At 32.7% G+C, this 12,666-nt stretch overlaps 3 protein-coding genes across 3 annotated transcripts; all 3 read left to right on the forward strand.

The window, feature by feature from the left end:
• Positions 1-84: 84 nt before the first annotated feature.
• On the forward strand, positions 85-3,351 carry LOC147807282 (uncharacterized). Its single transcript, XM_087168865.1, has one exon. It carries the CDS (start codon positions 85-87, stop codon positions 3,349-3,351), a length of 3,267 nt encoding a protein of 1,088 aa, XP_087024991.1.
• A 308-nt stretch (positions 3,352-3,659) lies between these two features.
• LOC147807283 (uncharacterized) lies at positions 3,660-4,318 on the forward strand. The gene is made up of 2 exons (XM_087168866.1): positions 3,660-4,262; positions 4,304-4,318. The coding sequence occupies exons 1-2, from the start codon at positions 3,660-3,662 to the stop codon at positions 4,316-4,318; spliced, it is 618 nt and encodes a 205-aa protein (XP_087024992.1).
• A 23-nt stretch (positions 4,319-4,341) lies between these two features.
• On the forward strand, positions 4,342-5,235 carry LOC147807284 (uncharacterized). Its single transcript, XM_087168867.1, has one exon. The coding sequence runs from the start codon at positions 4,342-4,344 to the stop codon at positions 5,233-5,235; it is 894 nt and encodes a 297-aa protein (XP_087024993.1).
• The last annotated feature ends 7,431 nt before the right edge of the window (positions 5,236-12,666 follow it).

The following is a 12,666-nucleotide window of genomic DNA, read 5'->3' on the forward strand; positions in this document are numbered from 1 at the left end:
ATAAGTTTTAGAACCGTTTGCAACATTTGGCGCCCAGAACACGAACACGACAAGTAAATTGAATTTGAACTAAAGATTGGCGTTATGGAACGAAGAATTTTAAGGTCAGTTTTTACAAAACAATATGATTCACTGATTAAATTATTAGATAGTGAAATTAAAGATAAAACAGATATTTCGGCAAGATTTCTATCATTTACGGAAAAGTTTAAAGTTCTAAGAGAAGCAGACGATAAAATTTATCATGATCTCTTAAAGAAAGAAAACGTTAATGATGCCGAAATTGAAGAAGAACTAATGAATTCAAATGAGTATTCTATTAAATTTCATAAGATTCAGGAATTAATTAAGTCTTTAGAGAAACCTGAAAGTAATTTGGATACTCATTTGTCTATCTACAATAAGCGACAAGTACGATTACCAAAAATTGAGCTGAAGAAATACGATGGCGATTTTAAGGGTTGGATTGGATTTTGGTCACAGTTTTCAAAAATTCATAATGATGATAATCTGGATAATGAGGATAAATTTGAGTATTTATTCCAATGCATGAAACCAAATTCTCCGGCCTATAAATTAGTCGAAAATTTTCCTTCCTCGAAAGAAAATTATGAAAAGGCGATTAACCTTTTAAAATCAAGATTCGGGAAGGATGAATTTTTAATTGAATATTACGTACGCGAAATTTTGAATTTAGTATTAAAGAAAGAAAGTGTAAAGTCTGTAGCTGAATTATATGATTCTTTAGAAGCCCAACTTAGAGCTCTAGATTCATTGGGCGTAACGAAAGAAAAATATGCAGCCATGCTGTTTCCTTTGGTAGAATCAGCTTTACCAGATATCACTTTTAAAACATGGGATCGCTATCGTGTTTCTAAAAATGTTTCAACGGCTGACCATTCCGATTGCTTAACGGAATTGCTTAACTTTTTAAAAGTTGAAGTCGAAAGTGAAGAGAGATTAAAATTAAGAAAGAACTCTCTTGAAAATGCTACTAAAAGTAGTTTTAGGATAAATAAACCTAGAGATATCCCAACAGCAACTACATTAGTATCAGCCCGAAATTCTCAAATTAAAGATCGGAGTTGTATTTTCTGTTCAAGAACAACTCATAATTCACAGGATTGTGCTAGCGTTTTAGATTCATCTTTTGAAGAACGTAGTGCGATGTTAAAAAAGAAAGGGGCCTGCTTTAAATGTTTAAGAACGGGTCACCGCTCATCTACCTGTAGAGTTCTTGTGAAATGCGTAATATGCAAAAAGACGCATTACCCAATTATGTGTCCTAATTCTATTAATCATGATCTTACGAAGTTTGACCAAAAAGAACCGGAAATTGCAAATACCTTATCCACTTCATCTAATCGTTCGACTTCGTATTTACAAACTTTGATTGCACATGTTGTTATTGGTAACCAAAGGATTCCTGTGAGAGTATTATGTGATTCTGGCTCTCAAAAGAGTTACATTAAAATCTCATGTGCGAGAGATTGTAAATTGGTTACATACGGGAAAATTGCGTTATCACAAGTTCTATTTGGTGGGAAGAAAACACCATTAATGACACATAATTTGTTCAAAGTTCAATTGTCAGCTCAAGATTCTGAATCTGATTTGGTACTTGAATTAATTGGCACTGATCAAATTTGTACTACTATACCAAAATTTAATGATGAGAAAATTTATAACTTGCTCAAGAATAAAAATATAGTACTTAGTGACTATTCAGTTGAAGACGCCAAAAGTATAGAAGACATTCAAATATTACTAGGAGCTGATGCTTGGACAAAAATTGTTACTCCTGATATGGTTTCGGTTGATAAGAATTTATTGGCAATCAGAACCACTCTAGGATGGACTCTAATTGGTAGCAAACAAGGTTCCAATTTCGAAATTTCTACCTTACTGACTTCCATGACATGCTCCTCTGAAATTTCTAAATTTTGGAAGTTAGAAACATTAGGTATTTTAGATCCTGTAGAAATAATTACTGAAGAAGAAAGAAATGAGAAGGTAACCAAGTTTTTTAAGCAAACTACCAGACGAAATAATACTGGTCGCTATGTTGTGCGTCTTCCTTTTGTTGACGATCATCTTCCTCTAGAATCCAATCGAGAAGCTGCTTTGAAAAGACTCGAATTTACATCAAGAAAATTAAAGAAACTTGGAAGATTTCAAGATTATGATGATGTAATAAATGAGTGGTTGAATGAAGGGATAATCGAGTTAGTGCCTACGCCAAACTGTTGGGGAAAAACTCATTACTTACCACATCGGGCAGTATTTAAGGATAGTAGCACGACCAAGACTAGACCAGTGTTTGATGCTTCTAACAAAGATAAAAATGGACTTTCTTTAAATGGTTGCCTAGAAGTTGGACCGAATTTGTTAGACTTAATACCACTAGTTTTAACAAACTTCAGAAAGTTTCCTGTAGGACTAACTTCAGATATTGAGAAAGCATTCTTACAAATTGAACTTGACATCTCAGACAGAGATTTCCTACATTTTTTCCGGTGGAAAAATAATAATATAGTTGAATTTCGACACTGCAGAGTAGTTTTTGGAGTGTGTAGCTCTCCTTTTCTCCTTTCTGCCTGTTTGAAAGATTTGCTAAAGAACCCACCTGATCATTTGAGCCAGATCGCCGAAACACTCGAAGGAACATTTTACATGGATAATTGTCTCACAGGTGTATCTGAAGAACATGAAATTCAGCATTATATTGACAATGTTAGGGAGTTGATGATTTCTGCCGGATTTAATCTTAGAGGCTGGAAAAGTAGCATAGATGTAGATGATTGTCCAGAAAATGCATTGGGTCTTCAATGGTACCGTCCATCAGATGAATTGGGATGTCGGGTAGAGAGTTGGAATGGGGCAACTACAAGACGAATGTTATTATCGAGTATCCAGAAAATTTTCGATCCAATCGGCTTGACTGCGCCAGCACTTCTTATCCCAAAATTTATTCTACAGAAAACATGGAAACTAAAAACTGATTGGGATGAGGATTTACCTAAAGAAATTCTAGAGGAGTTTAATAAATGGACTAATGAAGTACATCATTTAAAGGACTGTCTTTTACCAAGAAGAATTATCATAAACTCGTCAAGCTCGTTACATACATTCTGTGATGCTAGCAAAACTGCTTATGGTGTTTGCATATTTCTACGTACAGAGGAAAAAGGAGAAGTTCTTTTGTATCTTATCTTGGCGAAATCCCGAGTAGCACCATTGAAAGAAATGACATTACCTAGACTTGAACTTATGGCTGTTGTACTCGGTGTAAGATTATATCAATTAGCATTGAAATCCTTAGACATAAAAGATTTGAACACATACTTTTGATCTGATTCATCAGTTGTTTTATCTTGGATAAAAAGGAGAAATAATTGGTCTGTATTTGTCGAGAACAGAGTTAGAGAAATACAGGATTACAGCAAATCAGGTGTTTGGAAACATGTACCAGGAATTATAAACCCTGCTGATTTGTTGTCGAGAGGTTGTTTTCCCTTAAAGCTTCTAAAATCACAGTGGTGGACTGGTCCTGAATTTCTGAAAACATCTCCCGAGTTTTGGCCATCAGCTGACCCATCAGCATCGACGAAATTGATAGAGAAAGGAGGCGAACTGTTATTTTAGCCGAAAATACCAACATGGAAACAATACTTTCGGAATTGGGTAATAGATTTTCAAAATATTCCATGATTGTACGTACCATTGCTTGGATGTTGAGATTCCGACCTACTCATTTTAGAAGTCAAACTTATCAGAAAAACATATCCAATAAAGAGTTTGAAAAGGCTGAAAAAACATTATTTTATATAATACAGAAAGATGCCTTCGATGAAGAACAGCGAAAGAAAGATCTTAAAAACCTTCAAGTTTTTCTCGACGAGGATAATATTTTAAGAATGAAGTCTAGAGTTATGGATTCACAAAATTCACAAGAATATACCTTTCCGATAATTTTACCGTCAAAACATCTGATAGTGCTGCGTATGATCGAACAACTACACTTAGAGTACAAGCATGCTGGAACTCAGACCTTATTGATTATCCTCAGAGAGAGATTTTGGATTGTTAGAGGTAGAAAAACCATACGATCTGTCGTACAACGATGCATAATTTGTCAGAGAAATGCCGTCAAGTCTTTTGAAGTACCTCTTCCACCGTTACCAGAAGACAGAACAAAAATGGTGAAAACCTTTCAAGTGACTGGTGTAGATTTAGCTGGTCCTATTTTTTTGAAAGGTAGAGTAAAATCTTGGATAGTGATTTTCACGTGCGCTATTTTTAGAGCCGTCCATCTTGAACTGATTACTTCCTTAAGCACCTATGCCTTTATGGAAGCGTTCCGTCGTTTTATTGCTCGAAGAGGTAGAAGTGGCCTACTCTGATAATGGTTCAAATTTCGTTGGTTTGAATAACGCTTTACAGCAATTGGATTGGGCTGAAATAAAAAATAAGAGTGCCTTACAGAAGATAAAATGGAAATTCAATCCTCCCACAGCATCATGGTGGGGTGGATTCTGGGAAAGGTTGATTAAGATTTTAAAGGATGTTCTTCGGAAAAATTTGGGTCATGCCTGCCTGGGATACGAAGAATTTTTAACTTTGCTTTGCGAATGCGAATCTTTGATGAACAACAGACCACTAACCTATATTTCAGAAGATAGTGAAGACTTAGTAACATTAAGACCATCTATGTTTATCCAAAGCTTATCTTGTAATGGTGTTGGAGACTTGGATGAGATTCAGTCTGTAAGTTTGACTGAAAGATGGAAATATTTACAGCGTGTCAGAGAAACACTCAGAAAACGGTTTCAGAAAGAATATTTAGGCTTTCTTCGTAACACTCCTAGGGGACAGAGAGGAAATATCAAGATACATGACATAGTTCTTATTGGAAATGATAACAAGAAGAGAATAGACTGGATGCTAGGTCGAGTGATAGAAATGATACCAGGGAAGGACAACATCATCCGTCTGGTGAAATTAAAGACATCAACGGGAATTATTCATAGACCTATTCAGCGTCTCTTCCCACTGGAATTAAATTCTGAGAAGGATATATTTTCCTCTGCAGACTGCAATGAAAAGAATAGCCAAAGTTTTCAAGGGGAAGACAATAACACAGCCCGTATTCAATGTGGAAAAAATATTACAAGGGTCATTAAAAAAACACGTTTTGGAAGAGAAGTTCACCCTCCTGAAAAACTCAACTTATGAACTATTAATTTTTGGGTTGAACTTTAAAGTTAAATTTTAAAATTAAATTATATAGATTGCAAAATTCCTATTTTGCAAGGGGGGAGAATGTTGAAAATGATACTCTTGGCCACCGCGGCATTATTTATTATTTATTTATTTCTAAAAGCTGTGAGTGACATCGGTTGGTTTTTGTTTTATAATTTTCATGGAATGTTTATGTTATGTGCTTGTCGTTAGTTATTACCTGTTTTATTTATAATAAATGTTTTGTCCTAGTTAATTCTTCGTACTTTATTTAATAATTTCAAACGCAATCTTTAGCATTTATAAACCATGCAATCTGGATAAGTTTTAGAACCGTTTGCAACACATTAAGTCTGATGTTCATAATCGAATCCAGGCAGGAAATCTTAGATTTCAGTTTCCCGTGTACTTTCCACACCATTACAATTGCTACGAAGATTCCAGCATTAAATACGAAAGGAGATGCTTTCTTCATGCCATTTTCATAGAATGTGTGGCGTCGTATAGGACTTACATTTATACTATTTCTCGTATTCCTGCGCTTATATCCCCTTAATAAAAGCACATTCCAGAAGGATATATTTAACATGATCGCTATCTTTCTGCAGCAACCGAGTTGGGTTAAAATCCAGACTACAGATACCAGACTTCTTCAACTGTCTTGGATGATCTTTTCATTATTTATTTCGTTCAGCTATTCAGTACTTCTTTTATCATTCCTGACGCTGCCAACCCGAGAAATCGGTATTCAGAGTATCACTGAGTTAGCAGAAAATGGATTTAGTGAAGTATATCAATGAAAATCAGGATAAAATTGCTTTCCTGACCTCTGAGAGTAACATTCAACTTCATTATCACGATAGCTTTTACATTTCTAAAGATTCTTTCTTTGTTGTTCCTTGCGCTATCGCAATGACTCGTGATTTCCCTTTGCGACGTGAAATAAATAGACTCATACTGAAAGGAGCGGCTTCCGGAGTCTATGATAAAACATACAGGGAATATATTTTCCAGAAAAAATTAAAAAGTGAAAACCAGGATGGCAATTCATGTTCTGATAAGCAACTCAAAATGAAGGATTTCTGGACAATGAGGAACGGAATGAAGGATTCATGTTCTGATAAGCAACTCAAAATGACGAGGGAACTTATATAGAATCTTTCTTTTTTAAATTGTTGGAAATATTTTAACCGGTTTAGTTTGTTTATTGGAATAAATAACGTATAAAAAGAAGCAGAAACGCAAAGAAAAAAATTCGAAGAAGTTTAAAGAACTTCAAAGAAGTTGAAGCAGAAAAGAAAAAATAGTGCGTGGAGTCTTTCCTCGACTAAGAAGTTAAACTTCGCAACTTACGACGTTGATTGTAGAAGAATCAGCAGTCGTAGAAGGATCACTAATTCTATTCAACGACTCTTTTTCCTGCGCCGCTCGCTTCAGTGCTCTGTAATCACGGCAATATTGTGCTTTTTTCCCTCGTGGACCTCTTGAACCAGTGGAAGTGCTTGTGGTTGCCTCATCGTCTCGCCCTCGACGCTTGTATTAATAATGTATGTGACATAACTTTAAATCCGTCACATTGTCCGTGGGACTGTTTTCACTCATTTTTTACAATTGTTATCCACTAAATTTGAAAATAAAAAATACTACCCTATTAAATTATATGTGAATCAAAACAAACTAAAAAAAAAATATTTATAGAAAAACAATTCGCGATCGCAACGAACTATAGGGGGCGTTGTTGTATGAGACTAATACCTGCGATTTCTATATGAACAGTCATTCAGTTACTCTGGAGACGTCGTTAATGTAGCACGTAGCATTGCAACGTTCCTTCTTTATTGTGGCTAATTAAATTTAAAAAAGAAAAATGCTTGATATTCTTTCTTATGAAAACGAAAACAAAATGGTATCTCTTTTTATTAGAGAAGGAATATCCAAAACACATCGGACGGAAAAATATTTGTACATTAACAGAAAAAAATATGTATATTCTTATAAGAGTTAAAACCTAATGCCCGAGAAATAGTATTACTAAATTTAATGATATAACATGAAAGGCCCATTTAAACTTTACATTCTATAGTTTTAAGAATCATATTAGTTCAAAAATTAAAATGAACAAAAAGTATACATGAGCCTCATAATTTTATGAAATTTAATTTTGTAAACAACGTTTTTTGACAACAATTTTTATCAAAAAATTTCATGTTTCAATAAAAATCATTATTTAGAAACTAAGAAACGTAAAATAAAGAATGCTGACGAAACAAAAACAAAAAAACAATTTTTTTTGTCGCCATTTTTAGTGCTACGAATATTCGTCTTTGGGATTTGCCAAAAACAAAACAAGATGCAATTTTATTTTTTCAGGAGGGAAATATTTTACCGAAAAAACGAAAATGTACCAATTCCCACAACATAAAACTTTATCTTGGTAAACGTAAGTTTTGGAAATGTTATTTCATTTGGAATCTTATTCATCAGAGTTCATATGGCGATATGATTGTTTTGAATCTATGCTAAACTCTATATCGGCTCATTTTCCACCGAAATCCGATTAACTATTTTGATTTTAAATAAAGTGTTTTATTTTATGAATTGTCGCAAAAATTTTAAGTGTAGATTGGCGGCACTTAAAAACCGCCAAATCTGTAGCGGCGGTTGCGTTAATACGTAAGTCCATGCTTTTCTGAATCATATTATTTCAAACATTGGAATATACAAGAAGTATACATAAACACATAATGTTATACCATTTAATTTTTCAAAAGTATTTTGAGAACAATTTTTATCAAAAAATTATAAACTAAAAAACGGAAAATAAAGAATTCTTAGGATAAAAAAAACGATTTTAAGAATTCTTAACATTGAAATAAAAACTTTCATATTGTTTCTTTTTTTATTATTCTTATAGTTCTTAATCAGACGTAAAAAACCATTCTGTAGAGAACCATCATCAAATGAAAAAAAAATATTTACAAGTAAATTTTTTATTGTAAAAATCATTGCACTTACCTGATTTATGATTCCCGGAGAATTCCAAAATGATAAGTTCCTTGTTTGAAAACTTTATTCTCAAATAATAGATACATAGTTTATACCTTCATTACTTTTAGATAACATACTACACAGCAAAATTTTATAATTGATATGAATTTGAATATGTAGCTAAAAACAGAATAGCTGAATTCTAGTTGAACTTATTCTTTCAAAATTAAAAAAAACTTACCAAGAAAACGATTTAAATTAATTAAGAATCAGCACAAATGGCACTATTTCAAGTAACTTGGATAATTTTTTATTGTTGTTTTCCGAATTATATGGATACAGAAATATATACTATTCTATAACGAAGAAGAATATGCTATAACTATTACAATTCTGTATGTTCTGAATTCATATTTATTCACTGGAATGACGAAAGCAATGTTGACTTCACTTTAATTCGTAATGAATTGAAGACAGAAGAAATGCATTTTACCTTAATACACACATCTGTAACAGTATCCGAAATCGGAAGTCATCAGTTGCAAGTTTGTTGATAATAGAAATAAAAAATTATTGAGGAATTTTTCTTCAAATGTTTGGCGTGTTCTGTTCCTGAAAGATTTACTAATATTCTGGAGATTTTTTTCAAGTTCTTCGGCTTTTTCCTTAGGGAAATTTTGTTTCTTATTTGCTGCTAAAAAATGGCGTCTGATTCAGTCAATGACTTTGATGGAACTAAATGAAAACGTGATAAATTAATGTCCGATATTTACAGGCTCCCGCTAGACGGCGTACTCGAGCGTTGCGATCGCGAATACTTTTATGACTTTTATTATTTTTATGCTAGTGAGAACCAAAACAATATGGAAATGAATGAGGGGAAACTGAATCCTACCACGTGATTTCCCGGCCAATAAAAATGTAGCATTAAACGTTTAACGCAACCTTGTTGGAAGTCGCATAAGAAGTATAACTTCAATAATTGTTTTCATATTTCTCTGAAAGTGTTATGCTGAAAACAAGCTACACATGAAATCTGTGTTAAAATATTTAACAGATGTATTATACATTAAAAGTTGAAAGATCTATATCAGGAGATGATAGCAGCAAATTAATGGAATTCCATGCAGTCTTTTTCTATTTTAATGTTGAGAATTGTTTCAGTTTGTAAATTTTTTTTAGTTGAAGGAGAACCATACAGAAAAGTTAAAACAGTTTATAATAGATAAAAAACACTGTTTTAAAAGGTTGAAATACAATACTAAAAAGTAGTTGTATTCAGTGTTTTTGATAAGTAATGCATGAAAATTTGAACGGTATAGTCCAGGGATGGGCAAACTTTTTTGATCGAGGGCAAAAAATCGAGAGAGAAAATGTTTGGTGGGCCAAGTAAAAACTATATAGTAGTAGTACTATATAGTAAAAAAAGTAGATATACAAGTTTTAATTTAAATATTTAGTGAGATGAATGAAATTGCGATTTCATTTTTAAAAGTTCCTTAAATTGAGGTTCGAAGTGAGATGTGCATATGTTAAGGAACGAGGCTAAATGCTTGTCTGTTGATCTACTTCTGAAATTATTTTTTCTAAGGTTCATAGTTGAAAACACTTGTTCACATACATAAGATTAAGCAAACATAACACTGATTTTCTGGGCACGAAATATTAGATTTTGGAAACTAACGTTTGCTAATGATTTAGAAAACTCAAACTTTGGCATATTTAGAAACCACTGCTTCAGATGATTGTTAGATTGTCCGCTTCTTGGAGCTTAAAATGCGCAGTCTGCCACATGTGAAGTACAATTCACGCTAGTTGGAGCCAATCTATGGCTATTCTATAAAGAACTTCTGCTTTCAACTATTTACCAATTGAAGCTGTTTGTGCTAACTATTTCCATCAATTTATGTTTCTTAGAACAAAAATAGAGGAAGTAAAAAGGTCATCAGTACTTTCTTAAAAAAGAAAGAACAGAAATAGCTTTAAACAAAGTCGACAAGAAAATGGATGTGTATTGTTTATATTTGACACGGATCGGCAAGTTAAAATTCGATCCGCGGGCCGGATAAAACCTTTCGGCGGGCCACAGTTGGCCCGCGGGCCGTAGTTTGCCCATCCCTGGTATAGTCCATGATGATGATTAAGATTCTGATAAATATTAACTATGATTGAGTGGTTAATATGGATTGTTTTTTCTCTCCTTTTTTTAGTATTTGGTATCATTTTAGCAAGTACAGTTTGTTCATTAAAATTAATAATTTTTTAAACAAAAACATTTTATTATGTAATCAATTAGTTTCATTTTACCACGTGATCGATTAAAACAAAAATATAAATTGTACATAAAAAAAGAATTTTTTAGACATCCGAAATGATGTATTTCTTTGAATAAAATTTAAATTTAATTAATTTCGTTGATTTGATAAGACAGAAAACAAAATAATTTTCCAGTTTAGCTGATGGTATTGATCAACTCACACAATACACTGAATATGGGAGGGATAAGTAAATTATTCAGAGAGAATTTAGTATCCTTCTCTCGAATTGGCAAAAATAACTCTTAGAAAAATTTAAAGTGTTTTTGATGTTTATTTGAGGTGTTAAGATTGATTTGAGGTTTATTTGAAGTTGATTTTCCAAGTTAACTTTAAAAATTAAACCTCTCAAGCTTTATAATAAAAGTGTATTAAGTTATTTTATTCACTTTTGCGGTTGTTTTGAGGTTGATTGAAATCTACGTTTTAACAACCAAATTAGAGAGGTTGTTCCTAAGGTGACCAGGTTATATTTTCAACACTTCAAGCGAATAAAAATATTTGAGGTGTGAATAATTTTACCCGATTTCAATTTAAGGTATTGCTGAGCTACATATGAGGCCGATATTATGAGGTGCAAATGAGGTTGAAATTAAGGTTCATTATTAAGATATTTTTCCTAAAAAATATAATTTTCTACCTCAGGCTAATTTTTTTACAACTGTCAATCTAAAAAAAAAAAAAAAAAAAAAACAACTCAAAAACACCTTATTTTTTGTATTGGGAGAAAACAGCAAAACCCTTCCTCTTAATCCGTTTCGATAAAGTGTAGCCTGTTTGGTAACAGTAATTGCTAATGTCTTGCCTGAATAAACTTTTTAGTCGGAATTTGCAGTGCTGGAAGGGGATAAAGTATGCCCAGTACCAGATATGAATCAACTTGTACCGGATATGTATTAATATAATGGAAAAATCGTTGTTTTTTCTAACTGAAAAATATATTTCTCTATACGGCGAAGAATAAAGTTTTCATTTCTTTTACGCGTTGGCAAAAAATAAATGAAATATCAAGCCTGTGAGCTGTCATATGCATGAAAGCGTAAGTGCACGTTTCATATTTCTGATTGATAATTCTTTACTCGCGTGAAAAGAAAGCTGAAGCACATTGAGCTATAAGAGAAGAATAGAAAAGTTTACCCTTAGCGGAACAACGAATTTCGGTTGCAAATTCCAATCAGGCAACACATTAACTAGCAACCACGACCTCAGTTGGTGTATTCTTATTGTTGAAATATATTTCAGTTCTTTGTTGCTAAAAAATAGTGGTAACTGAAAATTGGTAAACGCTTAAGAGCAAATAGTTTTACATTTCTAGTGGTTTGTAATATTTTTAGATTAGGTCCTGCCAGACTGGAAACTCGTCGCCGAAAAGTGTGAAATATTTCTGTATTATTTGAATGATATCTGAAACTATTTTTATTTATTTATGTAACCACAATGGTTACAGAAAAAGTTGTAGTATAAGATGAATAATAAAATAAGGACCATGTTGAATACATAGTAGACGTTGTGACACGCTAAAAGTTGAATAATATGACTTTGTGATTTAATGAAACCACTTTTTACGTCAATATCGATAATACTTTTATAATAATATCGAATATGACGATAATATCCACGTTCGTGGGATGTAATTGTAAAACGTGCTCACGTCATGTAATACTTTATCTTCCAAAATTTTAAAATAAAACTTGATGAATATAGAGAGTAAGTCTCAAGAATTTTAAGAGAATTTCGAGAATTTTTAAGCGAGGCATTAAGGAAATCTTTCCAACCCAAATTTTGGAAGTGAGCCCTAATTCATATGCCTCTGGTTAACTTCGGAGATAAAAAAGGGCTAATTCTATAAAAGGCTAATTTTCTGTTTTAAAATTTCCCTTTTCTACATTTTTTTCCGTTCGCAGTTTTTCCCTCTATTTTCTTCCGAATACACCATTTATCCCGAAAAGGCAAAAATAAATCTTATCATCTGGGGTTTACCTCTGACACGTCATAGCAGAGCATGACTATTTCTTTCTTTTCAGTTTTTCCTCGTTAAGGCATCTATTGAATTAAGAGTGATAGGTCTTCAAGGAGTTCTTAATTCACTTCTTAATTTAAGATAACAAATTAGTACTTGGAC

The sequence above is a fragment of the Parasteatoda tepidariorum genome, chromosome 7, assembly GCF_982258835.1.
Source record: "Parasteatoda tepidariorum strain Cologne lab strain chromosome 7, Ptep-v5.0, whole genome shotgun sequence".
In the NCBI taxonomy this organism is placed as follows: domain Eukaryota; kingdom Metazoa; phylum Arthropoda; class Arachnida; order Araneae; family Theridiidae; genus Parasteatoda; species Parasteatoda tepidariorum.

What these genes read in the sequence shown, in the direction of transcription:
- LOC147807282 (XM_087168865.1), top strand. Translation starts at nt 85, where the DNA reads ATGGAACGAAGAATTTTAAGGTCAGTTTTTACAAAACAATATGATTCA.
- LOC147807283 (XM_087168866.1), top strand. Translation starts at nt 3,660, where the DNA reads ATGGAAACAATACTTTCGGAATTGGGTAATAGATTTTCAAAATATTCC.
- LOC147807284 (XM_087168867.1), top strand. Translation starts at nt 4,342, where the DNA reads ATGCCTTTATGGAAGCGTTCCGTCGTTTTATTGCTCGAAGAGGTAGAA.